This window comes from Acinonyx jubatus, chromosome B2 (assembly GCF_027475565.1).
Source record: "Acinonyx jubatus isolate Ajub_Pintada_27869175 chromosome B2, VMU_Ajub_asm_v1.0, whole genome shotgun sequence".
In the NCBI taxonomy this organism is placed as follows: domain Eukaryota; kingdom Metazoa; phylum Chordata; class Mammalia; order Carnivora; family Felidae; genus Acinonyx; species Acinonyx jubatus.
This window is the reverse complement of record NC_069385.1, coordinates 99,075,143-99,093,698: the sequence shown is the minus strand read 5'-3', so window position 1 is coordinate 99,093,698 and position 18,556 is coordinate 99,075,143. Positions and strand designations below refer to the sequence as shown.

The window sequence follows — 18,556 nt, the reverse complement described above, 5'->3', positions numbered from 1 at the left end:
TTTCCCCCTGGTCTCAGTGTTATGTCTGGGGTGAGGGAAGGGTAAGGAAACATGCCCCAGACTCCACAAGTTAATATACAAAGGGACCCACGCTCAAAACCAGTCAGTGCTCCTTGAGGAGAGTTGCCTTTTTCTCACCTCTTTTAGTCCTTTCCGTTTGTGTACTTTACCAGGTTATCCTGTATGTTATCTTATTTTACCTCTCAATAGCCCTGGTTGGCAGATGAGGCAGATAAATCCAACAACCCCTTTATGAGGGACTGGAGTCTCAGGGCAGTGGACATTTTTCTGTGTGAGGTGAGGATGCTGGCCCTGGGTTCTCTCTTCTGATCCAGCCCCAGTGAGGTGAGTAAGGATGTTTTGTTGAATGCCCACCTGTTCAAGACCTACACAATGGTATATTCTAGGGAGGTACTGGAGATCATTGTAGATCTGATCCCTGACCTAGTTACTGGAGGACACATCTAGTGGGGAAACAAGGTTTTGAGTAAATGTTTATAGGTAATTACCTTTGAGCAAAGTGCTTACTCAAAGTACTGGGTACTTGGGAGGCCCAGTCTTTTGGAAGGGATTCAGGGAAGGTTTAATTGAAATTCTGTGACACTGTATTATTGCCTTTTTGTCAATAGTGTTGATTAAATTCTTTCTCTGGTAGGAGCTACATTAAGCAAGAAATAATGATGAAACATTTTAATATTATTTACTTAATCAAATGCTACACTTAATTTCAGTACTGTATCGTAACCAAAAGTTGCTAAAGATTAATAACCATATAGCAGAATTCAACTTAAACCTTTATTACTTTGGTATTTTTTGTTGTGTTTTCTTAAAAGTGGTTTGTTTGGTTTTGTTTAATCAGAAGAATTAGGTAAGTAAATGTTTAAATCTGTTGTAAGCTATCAGATGGGGTGGTGCACCTTTCCTCTGGCTCCCGTCTGTTGAGCTTCTGAAGATTCAGAGGCAGCATCACCCTTGGCTTTGTACAAGTAGCACATGGCGGCGGCTGTTGGCGGTAAGGCAGTTGGGTTGTGTTTTGCGGTTTCTCTTGACCTCACACGTTCTTTTTCGAGACAAGGCAAGTGTATGGTGAGCACAGGCTCTGAGGGGTGGAAGGCCTAGGTTCAAAGCCTGATCCTCCTGCTTGCTGGCCCTCATCCCGTTCCTCATTATGAGAATGGAAGTGATAATAGTAACATTCTGAGTTACCATGAAGACTTAGAGGAGTTAATTTGTGCAAAGTGCTTAGAATTGTAGCTTAGGATGCTTTTAAGTGCTCAATAAGGCCCAGCCGTGGCTGTTTTTCAATCACACATTTCACAAAGGGTCCTCAGAGTGTAGCCGACCTGGAACTGGGGAGAAGAAACTGTTCTACGCTTGGACTGAATCCAAGCCCCTGACCTTGCTGGCACCTTGTACTAATTAAGCTAACACAGCCACCTTGCTGCGGGGCTAGTAGTGCTGATGCAATAAGTGTAGATGATTGCTTACATAGCTCTTACCTCATTTTCAAAAGTAAAATTTCAACTCTCCATTTAATATCACCGGAAGCTTAAAATGTCATTCTTCGCAATTTTACAGAAAGATTGATAGAATGGGGGTAATAATTGGCTTTCTTTAAACATTCCTAGTCTTCTTCGACTTCCTATGTCCAAATGCTGTCAACATGAATTAGATGATCCTAGAGAACAGCCACGACAATATCTAAGACTTCTGTTTAGCTTAGCATTTCATGGTACTCTCAGTGGAGAGAACCTAGTATTCTAACTTACTAACATCAGATAGGTCTCCAACCCAGGAGGAAATGAGATGCTATTTATGTAGAACAAGAAATGCCAGTGAGTAATTGGTTTATACAGAAAGAACTTGTGTGATGTATGGGGGCTATGGTCAAAACAGGCTGTCCATGCGCAATCCTCCATGAAAAGAAATGCCTTGGAAGTTTGTAAACTCACATATACATAGAAGGAAACCGAGACGTCCCTCAGGCTAATCTATCTCCATCACAAGAGGATGGTGTTAGCTTTTCTGGAAAGGGTGTGACCCACCACGAGGGTTCTGGGCTTGTGGGAAGAGAGCCCTGATTCCTCAAGGAAGAAAGTGGACTAGGTCTCTGTATTTGCAGGGGTGAGGGAAGTGGGGGAAGTAGACTCTCAGCTTGATGCATTAAAAATGGATGTCCAGAAATGAACACGAGTATCAGGGAGGGCAGGGGGAGTCTTTTTACAATCAGTTTCAATAATCTCTGTAGGGAAAGCTGTATTCTGTCCCAGAAGCCCTGGGGCTAATGGTGCCAGGATTGTTGTCTCCCTGGAGGTGTTGAAAGTATTTTGCACTGACAGAGTTTAAGGTTAATTATCCATTTCCTGTATACAGGCGGTAGTAATGGTCACATTGGTAAACTACTGTTTAGATATTTTTATTTTTTAAGTACACTTACATCTCACTAATTTGAAGCAATTCTGATTCAGAAATAATGGTGGCTTAGAGTGGGTCCAAATTAAAGGTTATCTTAAAGTAGTAGGGAAAAGATTACTTAATTTTAAAATTATTCTCATTTTTTAAATACCAAATTTTATGCTTTTATTCTGAGACATGTATGAGACAAAAACCAGTTTGAATTAATGAAAAATATGATGATTATTATTTTTTTTTGTTTCACTCTATATTGAAACAAAACTAAGCTGAATATTGGCAAGTAGAAGTTTTGAGGTACATTCCTTAATGAGTAGATGAAAATCTCATTAATTATTTCTAATATTTTTATGTAAATAGATATTTCTTTAGGGGTTAATCGTTACTGCTTCTCAGATAGTTAAAACAACCACAAAAGCCCTCTAAATCCTCTCATCTTTACTAATAATGCTACCCTTCTTCAGAATTTTTGGCCTTGAATGGAAACCAGTGGTCCTCTCTCCTGATCTCTCTTAAATATTAATGAGAGAGATCAGAGTGCCATGTGCTTTTATTCATGCTACTCTGCTTTATCCTTAGACAGCCCTAAGCTGGAGGTGATTATCCCCTTTTTATAGAAGAGGGAACCCCTTGTCTAGCAAAGTAATTGTAAACAGCTCAACCTAGCATTTGGTAATCTGCTATCAAAAGATAGCAGTCTTCTCTCCAGATACTCCCATATTGATATCCTGAAGTTCAGGCATATCTGTCTTTTCCTAGGGCTTACCCTCTCCTCACTGCATTCAGTGTCCCATTTGTACTTGGTTTCTCCTCTGCTCTTATTTTGTTCAAAGCGTGAGTGTCCTTTGTCTAATTTTCTCTTTTCTTTATTAAACTTAATGAGGCACTGAAGGTATGATGTGCTAGCATTAATTAAAAAAGTTGTCTGTTGGTGATCCATTTTACAGATAAGAAAATTAAGGCACAGGTAAGTTAAGTAGTTTGTCTGAGGGCACAAGCCTAGTAAATGTGGAAAACTGGTGCAGATTGTTCTTATGTCTCTTTAGATTTGATGGAGGACAAAGTGGATACAGGGAGAGATCATTTAAGAGGATATTATAGTCATCTAGATGATTTGGGCCTGATCTAAGTTGATAACAATAGGAGTGGGAAGAAAAAGATGGCTAAGGAAAATAATTAGAGAATATGAGAAAGATTTGGAAATTGAATGTAGGAATTGGTATGGGGGAAAAATTCAAATTAGTTTTTTAATGAGGTTGGTGGTCAGCCTGGGTTTCATTGAGAAGGTGCTATTTATATACTTTTTTCCTATGTTTATTCTCACACCTCATATTTGTCCTGAGGAAGACATTTAAGAATCAGTCAAAGGGGATTTCAGCTGGGAATAACCCGCAAGCTTTATACTCCCTCTTGTCAGAGATCTGGGACTAAGCAATTTTCTTAGTGGTAAAATGAAGATAATCCTGACCTTATGGGGATATTTCATGACTCAAGTGAGAGAGCAGCTGTTCTTGCAGAGACTTATTCATTAGCTTCTCATTCACTCATTTGGCACCTGTGTCAAAGCTTAAGCTCATTTCTGTGTCAGCTTTAGGGGAACAGCGACAGACGAGACCAACAATATCTTTGTTTCCAGTGAACTTAGAGTTTAAAAAGGGAGATTGACTGTCACCGGTTAGTTAAAACTGTAACAGATCTCACAAAGGGGGAGCCTGAGGAAATTGAGAGTGGGGGAATCCAGCCTCATCTTGGGACTCATGGAACATGGCCCTGAGGATATGACATTTTAGCTGGGTATGTAAGGATAAGTAGATGTTTTCCTCCTTTAGTTTTTTATTCTTATATTTTTAGTAACCTGTAGCAAACTGGTACTCAGGACTCTTCACACCACATCATTGACTTCCTTGCCTATACCTTTTTACCTACCTTCCTTCCTTCCTTCCTTCCTTCCTTCCTTCCTTCCTTCCTTCCTTCCTTCTTTTCTTTTTTTTTCCAAGCAAATACATTTCTTTTTCTTCCAAGTTCAGAATGTGCACATGATGGAAAGAAATGGTCTTGGGAGTCAGGAGACCTGTGTTCTGTTTGCCGATTTGTTACTTCTCCTGTGTATGCAAGCAGGTTATCCTAAGGAGCGAATGCCTTCCTATGAGCCAGACCTCTCTCTGTCAGCTTTGTGTGGACTGAGTCCAGCTGTATTCTCTGGCAATTGTTTTTGTTACTCTCAGATCTCCAGATTCTAGCCCAATCCTGATCAGAGTTTCTCACAGCCGCTTTTCATGTGTTTCCTTGATAGGCCATCTTCCCAAGCTTCAGGTGTGAAGAGTGTTAGAAACTTGTATCTAATGGACATACATTTTTCTCTTGCTCTGTTTCTATGCTTTTTGTTTTTTTTTTTTTTTTGTCTTGGATAGAGCAGCAAGCTGCTATAAAGTTTGTATTTATGTGTCTGGCTTGATCTTCTTCGGCACTTGTGAGGTAACTAGTATGGCACGTGCACCTCTTTCCTCAGTCTTATAAAAACTGGTCACCAAGACCTGAAGTAGTGGTGTAAAAGGGACTGTCATGGACTGCACAGGACAACCGGCATCTTTCAGACCAAGGAAAGCCATGGTGTGTCATTTCCTCACTTGCCTGGAAAGCAGTGCTTACTTTGTAATGGATGTTCATTCATTCTTAAGCACAACAGTTCTGTGATCCCAGCATGGGAGGGTCAAACAGTGAGATAGTCCTGTATGGTGAGGAAGTCATTTCATCTCTCTGAGCCTTAGTGTCCATTTTGTACAATGGAAATGAAAATAATTTATTTTGAGATGAAATAAGGTAATGTATGTAGAAGGGCCTTCCAATGTATTTGTACCTCAGGGCCCACAAATATTTGTGTATTTTAAAAATCCGTTCCAGGGGCACCTGGGTGGCTTAGTCAGTTAAGCATCAGGCTCTTGATCTCAGTGCCAGTCTTGATCTCCCAGCGTAAATTCAAGCCTCACATTGGGTTCCACACTGGGTGTGAAGCCTACTTTAAAAAAAAAATTCTAAAAATCCATTCCAGACTCAACTGTGTGTGTATGTGTGTATGTATGTATAGCTATTATATTTATGAAACTGGGATCAGAGTATTTGCTCTTTACTACCTCATATGACCGTACAAGGCAGAGAATAGTGTGACGAGAATGTTACCACAAACTTAAATGATTTTGGCTTTTAAATTTGAATGGAAAGCTTTTATGGAGCTTCTGATTACTTTGTGGTTGCTGGAGCAGGGCATCCTTTTTCCCCCCTGATTTCTCCCTTCCCTCTGCCACCCCTAGTTTAGAAACAGTAGGTATGTTTTGGCTCAGCTTGCATTTGTAGAACTAGTAGAAGAAACCTCATGGGACCAGGAGAACCTTTTCTGTTTAGTCCTTCATATTAGTATGTCCAAAATAAATGTATTCTTGAAATCAAATGCTATGAAATAAACCTTTAAAGCCCTAAAAGCTATAACCCCACATTTCATGCCAAGAGAAAGAGGAATTTTAACAATTTTTGGTCATTTTAAATTCATAATATTTAGTAACCAGTAAACATAGGGAAAAATATTCAGCTTCATTAGTAATGAAAGGAATATAAAACAAAATGTTGCCAGACTATTTTTACTAGTAATACTGGCAGTTTTGAAAGTGTAAGAGAAAGAAAGGAGGAGGAGAGATATTGAATCGGACACCTTGTGCAGGGTGATGGAAGTATAAATAGATATAACTTGGCCTCCTCTGAGGCAATTTAATAGTACTTATCAAGGACTGTACAGTTGTTAATGCCTTCCATGCAGTAATCACAATTCTGGGAGCTTAGCCTAAGGAAATAATCAGAAATGGATATAAATATAAATATAACATCAGGAACTTGGAAACAACCTAAATGTCCAACAATAAGAGATTGATTAAATGAAGTCTGAAAATGTATGCAGTGGGTTTTCTGCCATGAAAAATGGCAAACTGTTTGGACAAATAAAGGCAGGAAAGATTTTGTAAAATGTGCAGTGGAAAAAACCAAATCAGCATGAACTTACAGTTTTTTGAAATATAACATGTTTATACACACTGTGTGTGTGTGCATGTATATGAGGACAATGAAAAAAAAAACAGAGTAAAACATTATCTCTGGGTGATGGAAATGTTGGTGGTTTTTGTTTTCTTTGGACTTTTCTGAATTTTCCAGATGGTTACACTTATAATCAGAAGGAGAAAGTCCATAATTTAAAAATGCATACTCTAGAATGCAGTATACTGATACAACTATGTGAACATGCAAGAAAAAAAAGCTGAATGGGAATTACGACAGAATGCCATCAATGACTTTTGGTAGGGTGATGGGACTTGGTGGTGGTGGTGTTTGTTTGTTTGTTTGTTTGTTTTTTCCAGTTTCATTGAGAAATAATTGACAATCATCACTGTATAAGTTGAAGGTGTGCAGCATGATGGTTTGATTTACCTATATTGTGAAATAATTACCACATTAGAGTCAGCTAACATCCATCATCTCATATAGTTACAGTAAAAAGAAAAAAAAGAAAGGAAAAAAAATCTACTTGTGATGAAAACTCATAGGATTTACTCCTTTACCAATTTTTAAATACATTATAGAGTAGTGTTAGCTGTAGTCACCATATTGTACTTACATCCCTACTACTAATCTTTCTTATAAGTGGAAGTCTGTACCTTTGACCACCTTCATCCAATTTTTCTCCTTCCCTCACCCATTGCCTCTTGTAACCACAAGCCTGACCTCTTTTTTTGTGTGTTGTTTTAGTTTCGTTTTTAAGATTCCACATATAAGTGAGTTCATACATTGTTGTTTTTTTTTCTGACTTATTTAACTTAGCATAATGCCTTCAAGGTCCATCCATGTGTGTTATTTGTTTTTAATATTTTTTTCTTTAATGTGCTTCTACTCAGAATATGTATCTTCCATTAGGAAAGCAAGTTTTTTTTTAAAGGAAAGCAAGTTTAAAGAATTGTAGAAAAATACTTTAGAAATCCATGCCACATTTGAATAGAGATAGTACTTACTAGATATTCTCTTGTCACTGTGGTCCATCTTGAGGATGGTGAAAACTATTAACAATGGTGGTAAATGACAGATGTTTTCTTTGCTCCTACAGATATTCCTGAAATTCCAGAAAGCATCTCATTCTGTAAAGCACTACAGATAGCTGACTTCAGCGGAAATCCACTGACGAGGTAACCTTTCTGCTTGCTTTTCTGTATGTAGTACTAAGGATATCCCTTTTGGGAACCAAGCCATAAATACAACCTGGTTACCCATTGTGTAGGTACCTAGATGGATGGCTGTCTTTATCAAGGATGATTGACCTTCATAGAGATTTATTTATAAATAGCACTGTGCAATGAAGGGCACACTGTGCTATTGATGGAACATTGAAAGGATATTGGTAGGGGGTCAGGGGAGGCACAGTGGAGTAGACAAAACAGGAGTGAGAAGTGCATTTCTCAAGCAGGATGAAACATTGGAGTAGTTCATAAATCCTCTATTGCTTATGTTGTCTTGTAGGATGAGACTGAGTTCTGAATTCCCAGAGAGCTTCCCCTATAGTTATCCAAGGAGAAGTCCTAATAAGGGATATTTTTTCCACCCCAGTAATGAAACATATTACTATCTTAGCTTTCCTCTAATTCTCCCTTTAAAACAAACAAACAACTCTGCCAACACCATTATTTCCTTACTTTAGCGATAGCTGTGAGGATTTCTTTGGGTTTATTCCTCTAAATAAAGCCACCTTATCACTGTTTTACTACCGATTCCAGCCTTGCCCGTTCTGGTATGACGCAGCACATTGCCTGGGCACAGCTGAGCCACCCTCCTCGTGGCTCCTGGCTCAGTCATGAGGCCACTGATAACTGGCTTCCAGGTTCCTGTGTTGCCAGGTTAGCTGAATTGTTGCCTACCTGGCAATTCAGAGATGGTCCTCAGGAAAAGTTCCAGATGTGTCTCTAGGCCAAGTAGGTTTATATCTAAGATTTCTAAACTCTGTTAGCAACCTCAGGAGAAAGGTACTTTTCCCTCTTTCCTTCTGCTTTTTTTTTTTTTTTTTTTTTTGTTAAGCATATAGGAAAATTGAGATGAGATTAAAATTTGGGATACATATTGCCCATATGAAAATTACTTGGGTCTTCTTGGGTATGGAGTGCTGGAGAATGCCCATTTAGTGTTGCTTTTGCCATTTCTGCTATTTTTAAGAAGTAAATATTTTATTTTTAAAATTTTTTTAATGTTTATTTATTTTTGAGAGAGAGCACACGCATGCGAGCGCTTCGAGCCAGCAACTGGGGGAGGGGCAGAGAGAGAGGGAGGCACAGAATCCGAAGCAGGCTCCAGGCTCTGAGTTGTCAGCACAGAGCCGGACACGGGGCTCGAACCCACAAACCATTGAGATCATGACCTGAGCCAAAGTTGGATGCTTAACCGACTCTAGACACCCTGAAGTCCATGTGTTTTACAAAATACTTTTGGGATGCCTGGGTGGCTCAGTCGCTTAAGCGTCCGACTTTAGCCCAGGTCATGATCTCATGGTTTGTGAGTTTGAGGCCCACATCGGGCTCTGTGTGACAGCCTAGAGCCTGGAGCCTGCTTCGGATTCTGTGTCTACCCCTCTCTCTGCTCCTCCCCTGTTTATGCTCTGTTGCTCTCTCAAAAATAAACATTAAAAAAATTTCTTTTTTATTTTTGTCTTTTGAATTTCAGTGACTATATTACTAATAACATCTATTTTTATGAAAAATAGTAAATGTAGTAAGCTCTAACTCATCTCTGTCCTCAAGTCTTGTCTTCTTTCTTAACCATGGTCCACACAATTGTCCCTCTTCTTCAAACCTTTCTGGAGCTCCCTGTTTCTATATGATAGAGTGGCGTCTCCTCCAGGTGCTATGCAGCCTTCCCTGCCCTGTATCTGACCTTGGCCTATCTTTCCATGTTCATTGCTTTCAGTTGCCCGTGTCAGACGTCAGGCTCTGCTGTTACAGAGTGCTCATAGGTTATTTATTTCACTCTCCTCTTTTTGCACTCCTGTAAGGTGTACAAGGTGGGGGTGGGGGGTGGGTATTACACTTCTTTGGGAAGTCTTTTCTTACTCTGCACAGTCCCCTCCTCTGGCCTTCCATTATGCTCTGAGCATACCTTTTTCCTAACACTTTAAATTTATACATTTTCTTTTATTAAAAAATTTTTTTTTAACGTTTATTTATTTTTGAGAGACAGAGGGAGACAGAGCACGAGTAGGGGAGGGGCAGAGAGAGAGGGAGACACAGAATCTGAAGCAGGCTCCAGGCTCTGAGCTGTCAGCACAGAGCCTGGTGTAGGGCTCTAACACACGAACCGTGAGATCATGACCTGGGCTGAAACCAAGAGCCATTCTCTTAACTGGCTGAGCCACCCAGGCAACCCCCCTTGAAATTTACATTTGAGTTATCACCTTGACCAAGACTCCCCAATTAGACTGAGAAAGTTTACTTGTATTCTTCTATTATTGTTTTATCTCCAGCCCTACCTTAATTTCTGGAATGGAATAAGCACTTTCTAAATGGCTGTTGAACTGAACTAAGCTGTTTATCCGTAAGGCAGCTTGTAGGGTTAGGCAGCTGGGAAATACTATTATGCTGCCTTGGAGGACTTTTTTTTTTTTTTTTTCTTGCCATTCAATTGCTTAATCCCCTTTTCTACCCCTTTAGTTTTCCTTTTCTAATGTCTGCTGACACATGGCTTTACCATTCTCTCAAAACTCTCCGACCAGAACACACCCACCCTGTAGGAGGCTTTACTCCGTTTTTCTCCTGGCCTCATATTTGGGAGGTTTCTTAAAGTCAAGTCTTTGATTTGGCAGGTGTACTCCTTTAAGAATTAGGACAACTTATCTGTGAGTTGAAAGGACCTTAAAAACGATTTGGGTTGACCCGCTTATGCTATGGCTGAAGAAACCGAGGCTGAAAGAGACTGAATGACCTTTTGAGATGACGCAGCCTCTGAGTGGCAGCTCCGGCTAGACTTCCTTTCTCCTAGCCTGCCGTCCACGCTTCCTCCCCACACAGTGGCTTGGCTCTTAACGTGAACAGCTCATAAAAAAGGAAATCAGCTATTTCAAAATACCTTTTCCTTATATTTAAGAGCATTTTAGCTACTTTTAAAATTGTAAAATGATACGTACTTTACGGTACAAACTCAGGCAGCAGGTAAGTTGCATCTTTTTAAATATGAATAAAAAATCTTCTCTTACACTGTGAAAGAGGTTTCAACTTTGTAGAAAGTGTTTCAGTGATAATGGACTACAACTCTCATCTTGCAGGGCCTGGATTTGTTTTTGAAGTTTGGAATTACCTATATTATATGTGAAATAGTACCATAGAATTTGCTTATTATTTTTTAAATTTTATTAATTTTTATTTACTTATTTTTAAAAATTTATTTAGAGAAAGAGAGAGAGCAAGGGTGGGGGAGAGGGCCAGAAGGGGGTGGGGGTAGAGAGGGAGAGGGAGAGGGAGGGAGGGAGGGAGAGAGAGAGAGAGAGAGAGAATCTTAAATAGGTTCCATGCTCAGCTTGGGGCTCAGTCCTACCACCATTGCTTGGATCATGACCTGAGCCAAAATCAAGGGTTGGACACTCAACCGACTGAGCCACCCAGCCACCCAGGTGCCCCTAGAGTTTTCTTTTTAAAAACGGAACCTAGAAAGAGGAATGAAATGAAAGATTCTAATGTAGAGACTATCACTAAAGCAAGAAGCCCCCCTCCTCATTCCTACCTGAAACAATGAATTCTATGTTCTATTGTCTGTATTAGTAGGTTTATGTATAAGGACCTTTGGCATTTTAGAAGCAATGAGATCTTTTTAACCCTATTTTTTTTTTCCTCCCTAACTGGAGGTAACCATAGAAATACTGAAAGTAAACTTTCTTTGTAAGTTTTTAAATACTTTTATTTTGAAAACCTCACTCTTCAGTAGCATTTAAGGGAAGTATAAAGAATGTCCTTTTGTGTAGAACATAGTGAAGCATAATAATTATCTCAAGTGATTGGCATCTTAAATCAAGTTAAAAGAAAATTATTAAGAAAGTAGCAATTGCTGTCAATTGATCAGTTCTAAGTAATCCATAGCTTTGCTCTGGCTATTATAATCTACAGAAAAAAAGCCATTATTAAGCTGCTGTCCTGTGTTTTATTATAATCTTCTGGGCTAAATTAGTGTTAGAGCTTGTGTATCTTTCCTGGGTTAATTATTCCTGGATCACCCCATCAAGTATTTTTCATGCCTCTGTACTTCTAGGTAAACTGAGTCTTGGCTTCTTTCCTTATCGATGTCTTCTATATAGGAAGACCAGGCAAATATGCCACTTAAAATGTAATTTTAAGTTATTTCAGTGAGAATATGGGAGAGATCATTATATTTGTGTCTGGTGTACACTCTATATGCACTTTTCTTTTTCAATTAACATTTTGTTGTTGCTGTTTCAGATTGCCAGAAAGCTTTCCTGAATTACAGAATTTGACATGTCTCTCTGTAAATGACATCTCCCTGCAGTCCCTGCCTGAAAATATCGGCAAGTAAGTGTTTATGTGAGGACAGGAGAGTGTTTTCATCATCCACCCCAGCCTCTTTGTCTTTGACAGCTCTTATCTTTCTATTCTGAAAGCCTTTTACCCAATCTTTAATCTCATCCTCAAGAAAGATCATAGCGAGATTCCGGTGTTTTTGCTTTCAGTTGACCCTAAATCCTAGTGGTCAAAAGGGGTAATGCTACTGTGAAAAACCTAAATTTATTTGGACATGTCCTTCAAACTGATGGATTCCAGAGTAGTTAACTTAAGCGAACAAAGTAGCACTGGTCATGTAGGTAGTTAATAAATCCTATTGGCAGCTACCACTCTCAGTACTTTGATCAAACATTTACGGAGTATGTACCCTGAACAACGGCTGCATCTGCCAGTGTCTGTGCACCTCAGTCCTGAGAATAGCGAGTAGGAGTGGTGTCTTTGGAGAGCAGGCGTGGAATGGGGAGAGGGACATGGGATGGGATGGGCACACTTCCATGGTGCCGGCTTAGAGGCTGGGGAGGACAGCCATGGCCAGAAATAAAATCCTTTGAAGAAAATGTGTGCGGGCAATTAAATGTTCTCTTACACATTCTCACAGATGAATTAATTGAATTAGCAGATCTTTTCCATACCTCCAGGACATACAGTGGGTTAAATCAGGCTGACAGCTCATGCTTTACCACTTAAAACAAAAGTGCAACGTGGCCGGCCGAAGCTAGTGGACCAGTGTTCCCTAGTGTCATAGAAGGTTTTCCTTGTGTTCACGTGTCCTACCTGAGTTCTAAGACAAAACAGAAACTTTGGTTTTGAGAACTGCAGTGTATCTGACAGATGTCTGTTCTGCAAAGGGTCTCTTTCCAGAAATCTGTGGGAGTGGACTGCTTTTCATAGACAACTTTGCCCCCTCCTCTCCCTCCTATACAGGCGGAAGACAGCAGGCTGACCCCGGTTTGAGCTGGCAAGATCATGTTTTCTGAGATGCAAGCTGTTTAAACATGTTGCCAGTAGACTTGCTGATACAGATTTGTGTCCTTAATGTCCCAGGAGGGGAAGGGGACAGGAAGCCCCAGTATACTCTGAGTTGATGGTATCTGTTGCAGAGGAAACAATCATGTTTTACTGTGGGTTTCTTGACTTAGCACTTTTGCTGTATCAAGATTCATATATTTCTAATTAATATAATAGCCATTTATTTTTATTTTACTTTTTATATAATTTATTGTCAAATTGGTTTCCGTGCAACACCCAGTGCTCATCCCAACAGGTGCCCTCCTCAATGCCCATCATCCACTTTCCCCTCTCCCCCCATCAACCCTCAGTTTATTCTCAGTTTTTGATAGTCTCTTATGGTTTGCCTCCCTCCCTCTCTGTAACTTCCCCCCCCTCCCCTCCCCCAAGGTCTTCTGTTAAGTTTCTCAGGATCCATATATGAGTGAAAACATATGGTATCTGTCTTTCTCTGTATGACTTATTTCACTTAGCATAACACTCTCCAGTTCCATCCACGTTGCTACAAAAGGCCAGATTTCATTCTTTCTCATTGCCAAGTAGTATTCCATTGTGTATATAAACCACATCTTCTTCATCCATTCGTCAGCTGATGGACATTTAGGCTCTTTCCATAATTTGGCTATTGATGCATAGGGGCACTTGTACACCAATGTTTATAGCAGCACTTCCAACAATAGCCAAATTCTAATAGCCATTTAAATGCCTAAACTGACTCCTCCTCCTCCTCCCCTTCCTCCTCGGAAGTCTCTGGAATCTAATTCCCTTGATGATCAGTGAGAGCAGCTGTATTAATTTCCATGTGATGAAGGAAACTAAGGAATGGCGGGGGGGGGGGGGGTGCCATGTTAGGCACATATATGGTCTAAGTACAGCATGTGTAGTCATGGTTACCGTTAGCCATCCTGAGTCCTGTTGGTTTTGTCTGTGAAGTGGGGATAAGTAATCTGCCCAGGGTTGTGTTGCTGGTGGGTGGAACAGCTAGGATTCACACTTAGTTTCTTCCATGAATAAGCTGCATTTTCTGTTTCATGAAATTATTTATTTGTTTGCACTTTATAAAGACTTATTTATATCCCTTTTAGAAAATGTTGGGGTAATATTAAGTAAATGACTTTACATATCACTGAGATTGCCAGTTCACATGGAAGGGCAGCAGTCAAGGAGAGAAGCATTCAGTAGGCTCCTCATAGAGTTCCCAGTCTAGGGTAGACTTTAACAATACTGTCTGGGAGCGCCTGGGTGGCTCAGTCGGTTAAGCGTCTGACTTTGGCTCAGGTCATGATCTTGCGGTTCGTAGGTTCAAGCCCGCATCCAGCTTTGTGCTGACAGCTCCCTGCCTGGAGCCTGCTTTGGATTCTGTGTCTCCCCCTCTCTCTGCCCCTCCCCCTTCTCATGCTCTGTCTCTCTGTCTCAAAATTAAACATTAAAAAAAAAAAAAGAATACTGTCTGAATAAGGTTGACTTTTCAGATATGCCCTTGAAAACAGTTTTTAGTGAACAGTGGCTTTTTGCTTTACTCTAACTAAAAACACTTTGAGGATTCTACCGGTAAAGCCAGGAAGGATACTTTTGCTCTAAGTTTTCACATATTGGTACGAAGTGTGAATGAATTTGTCTTTCAAAAAGCATATGGTGAAATATTTAAAAAAATTTTTTTAGTGTTTATTTTTGAGAGACAGAGAGTAAGCAGGGGAGGGGCAGAGAGAGAAGAAGACACAGAATCTGAAGCAGGCTCCAGGCTCTGAGCTGTCAGCACAGAGCCCGACGCGGGGCTAGAACTCACAAACCATGAGATCATGACCTGAGCCAAAGTCAGATGCCTAACCAGCTGAGCCACCCAGGCACCTCTAGTGAAATATTTTTCTTGAGATCAGTTGTATCAATTTCTACTCAAGAAAATCCCACACTGTATTTTTTACTTTTCAAAAATGGGTTAGTTTACAGATGAATGTGATCTTGTATATAAAGAATCCTAAGAAATCCACAAAAAGCTATTAGAGCTAATAAATGAATTCAACAAGATTATAAGATAGAAGATTAATATGTAAAAATCAGTTTTATTTCCATATAGTAGCATTGAACAAACCAGAAAAGAAATGAAGAAAATAATTTCCTTTATAAAGCACCAAAAATAGTGAAATACCTAGGAATAAATTTAACAGAAGAAATGTAAGACCCATATACTGCAAACTACAAAACATTGTTAAAAGAAGTTAAAAATGACCTAAATAAATAGAAAGACATCCTGTGTTTATGGATTAGAAAACTTAATATAACTATGATAGCAATACTCCCCAGATTAATCTGTTGATTCAACTCAGTCTCCATCAAAATTCTAGCTGTTTTTTTTTTCTGCAGGAATTGACAAATTGATCCTAAAATTTGAATGGAGATATAAGAAACCCAGAATAGCCAAAACATTCTTAAAGAAGACATGCAAAGTTGGAGGAGCCACACTGCCACATTTCAAAACTTAATTACACAGCTTCAATAATCAAGACGTGTGGCACTGGCATAAAGATAGACATACAGTTTATTGGAACAGAATTGGGAATTCAGGATAAACCCTTGCATTGATGGTTAATTGATTTTGATAGAGTCAAAACAGTTCAGTGAGGAAGAATAATCTTTTCAATAGATGCTGTTGGGACAACTGAATATCCATCCATATGTGAAAGAATGAAGTCACACCCCTACCTCACACCACATACAAAAACTAACTATAAATGCAGCAGGGACCTAAATCTAAGAACTAAAACTTTCATAAGAAAGCCTAGAGATAAATCTTTGTGACATTGGATTAGGCAGTTGTTTATTAGCCCACACAACAAAAGAAAAAATGGATAAATTTGGACTTCATCAAAATTAAAGACTTATGTGCATCAAAGTACACACTATCAAAAAAGTAAAAAGACAATGTACAGGGGAGAGAATATATTTGTAAATCATATATCTGATAAGAGTCTCGTATCCAGAATAAAGAACTCTTACAACTCAACAGTAGAAGACAACCCAATAAGAAATAAAAATGAGTAAAGGATTTGAATAGATTTATCCACAGAAGATATACAAATGGCCAATAAGCACATGAAAAGATGCTCAACATCATTAGTCATCAAATAAATACAAATCAAAACCACAGTGAGATCTCACTTCAGACCCACTAACTCTAATTAAAAAAAAAACAACAACAGATGAACATAAGGGAAGGGAAACAAAAATAATATAAAAACAGAGAGAGAGACAAAACATAAGTGACTCTTAAATACAGAGAACAAACTGAGGGTTGCTGGAGTGGTTTTGGGTGGGGGGTGAGGTAAAAGGGCAAGGGGCATTAAGGAGCCCCTTATTGGGATGAGCACTGGGTGTTATTTGTAAGGGATGAATCACCAGATTCTACTCCTGAAATCATTATTGTACTATATGCTAACTCACTTGGATATAATTCTTTAAAAAGCAAAAACAATAACAAATGTTGGTGAAGATGTGTAGACACTGCAAACTGTCATACACTATTGTGGGAATGTAAAATGAAGAAGCCCCTCTTTAGAGGGAGCAGGTCCTTCCTCAAAACATTGAACATAGTTGCCATATGACCCAGGAGTTCCACTCCTAGTTATATGTATGGAAGAGAATTTAAAACCTGCCTACACAAAAACCTGTGCATGAATTTTTGTAGCTGCATTATTCATAATAGCCAAGAGGTGGAAACAACTGAAATTTCCATCAGTGATGAACTGATAAACAAAATATGGTATATTCATATAATGAAATACTTAGCCAAAAAAGTAATGGGGATACCGATACATGCTACAACGGGATGAATCTTAAAAACATGTTAAGTAAAAGAAACCAGAGAGGAAAGGCCACATATTGTATGATTCCTTTCATATGAAATGTCCAGTATGGGCAAATGCCTAGAGACAGAAATTGGATTGGTGGTTGCCAGTACCTGCTGGGGGCTGGGGGGAGTGGTTAGGGGTGAGGGTCAGGATAAGGAATAACTTCTGATGGGTGTGGAATTTCCTTTTGGGGGATGATGGTTTTCTAGAATTAGGTAGTGATGATGGATCTTAGGCCAACTTGAAGCCTGGTCTTGCTGAAGGATGAGACTGTACCTGGGAGGCTGACGTAGTTTGTTCTGGCAGAAAATAACTCTATAGTGTAGCCTATGAGTAACATGCTGAGGTCATTTTGTCTCCGTTACTCATACCTGGTGACCAGGTGGGTACACACAGCCACAGCCTCTAAGACCTGCAGGTAACAAGGAGTGGGGGGCAAGGCTGAGATGATACAAAACCCCAATGCGAATCATGGAGAATTTTGGGAGTCTGGGAAGCCTCTGGCGGCCTTTGTCTTTGTGTATCTGTCTCCATGAGATTCCTTATCCTGGGCCATTAAAGAAACATACTGTCAAAAAACAAGAAAAGAAGTTTAAATGAATCCAAACATCTCTGTTTAAATTTCCTCCTCAAAAAAATAGCATTCTTAAAGGGGAAGGGCTATATATATAATCGACTGGCACAGTGCCTGAAACACAGCTGCCAGTCCCCAAATGGTCATCAGTAAACATTTAATTATGACAGTTTGTTAGCAGAAGTAGAGCAAGTAGATGGGCCCTGGTAGATTGAAGTAGAGCGTGTGGGTCTGAGTTTGTCTGCTACCCTTGGGAGTGGTGACCTTAATTTGAGTGGGCTTGAACTAAGTGGACCACGTGGCCCCTTGCTAATCGGGCCTAGTGCCAGGCTGCTTCTCCATATTGTGTTAGTGCGTGCTGCCTGTAAGGAACACCTCTTCATTATGAAAACTATTACCATATTCACTGCTCTCTTTTGAGGCCTAGGAATTCCTATAAAATGTTTATTTCAAAAACAAAAAGGTTTTTAGAAAAGTTTCTAGAGCAAAGCCACCATAAGGAAATTTGTTACCAGAGATTTCTTAAGTCCTAATTTGGTACTAAGAAAGAAATTTTACAAATGTGTAAGCAACTTTCCCTGTCCTGAATAATGTTGATTTTTCTCCAGTCAAATGTTATTGCCATCAATGTTGGTATATTTTGTATTTTAATGGTTTCATAGTGTACTGCCATTTGTTTGGGCTACTTGAATTAATTTTATTCTTTACTTTCTAAATGATTGGGACCACCAAAAATGAAAAAAAAAAAAGTCTTAGTGGATTAAAAGGGGATTTTTAAAATATAGTGGAGAACAGATGTAAATTCTTTAAAGTAACCACTCATCCAGTCCCTGAAATAGAATCCTAAAAATACAGTTGGCCTACATTCTGACTTATAAAAGAGTGTAACTTTTGTGCCTGTTATCATGAACTTTGTAAAACATTAAGCACTAGTGTGTTGAGAAGAAATGCTTTAAGCATACTCTTTTTCTGTAAGAGCTTGTTAAGTTGGTTTTTGTTATTTTGTTTTACCCCACTTGGGATTAGAAATGGTGGGAGTTATAGGGAGAATAGAACTCATATTTTTGTAGGAGGAGGATGAGGTCATTCTAACAGTATTACACAAAAATTTAATTTGCCGGGTACTAAAATTGAAG

At 39.3% G+C, this 18,556-nt stretch overlaps 1 protein-coding gene across 3 annotated transcripts in view; it reads left to right on the top strand.

Annotated features, from left to right (window-relative positions):
- Positions 1-18,556, top strand: part of LRRC1 (leucine rich repeat containing 1) — a 127,696-nt gene that overhangs the window by 74,206 nt on the left and 34,934 nt on the right. For all 3 annotated transcript variants that reach the window (XM_015070135.3, XM_053222685.1, XM_053222686.1), the window contains exons 3-4: positions 7,553-7,631; positions 11,913-12,002. In XM_015070135.3, coding sequence (XP_014925621.1) covers positions 7,553-7,631; positions 11,913-12,002 — 169 coding nt within the window. The remainder of the gene's footprint in view (positions 1-7,552; positions 7,632-11,912; positions 12,003-18,556) is intronic.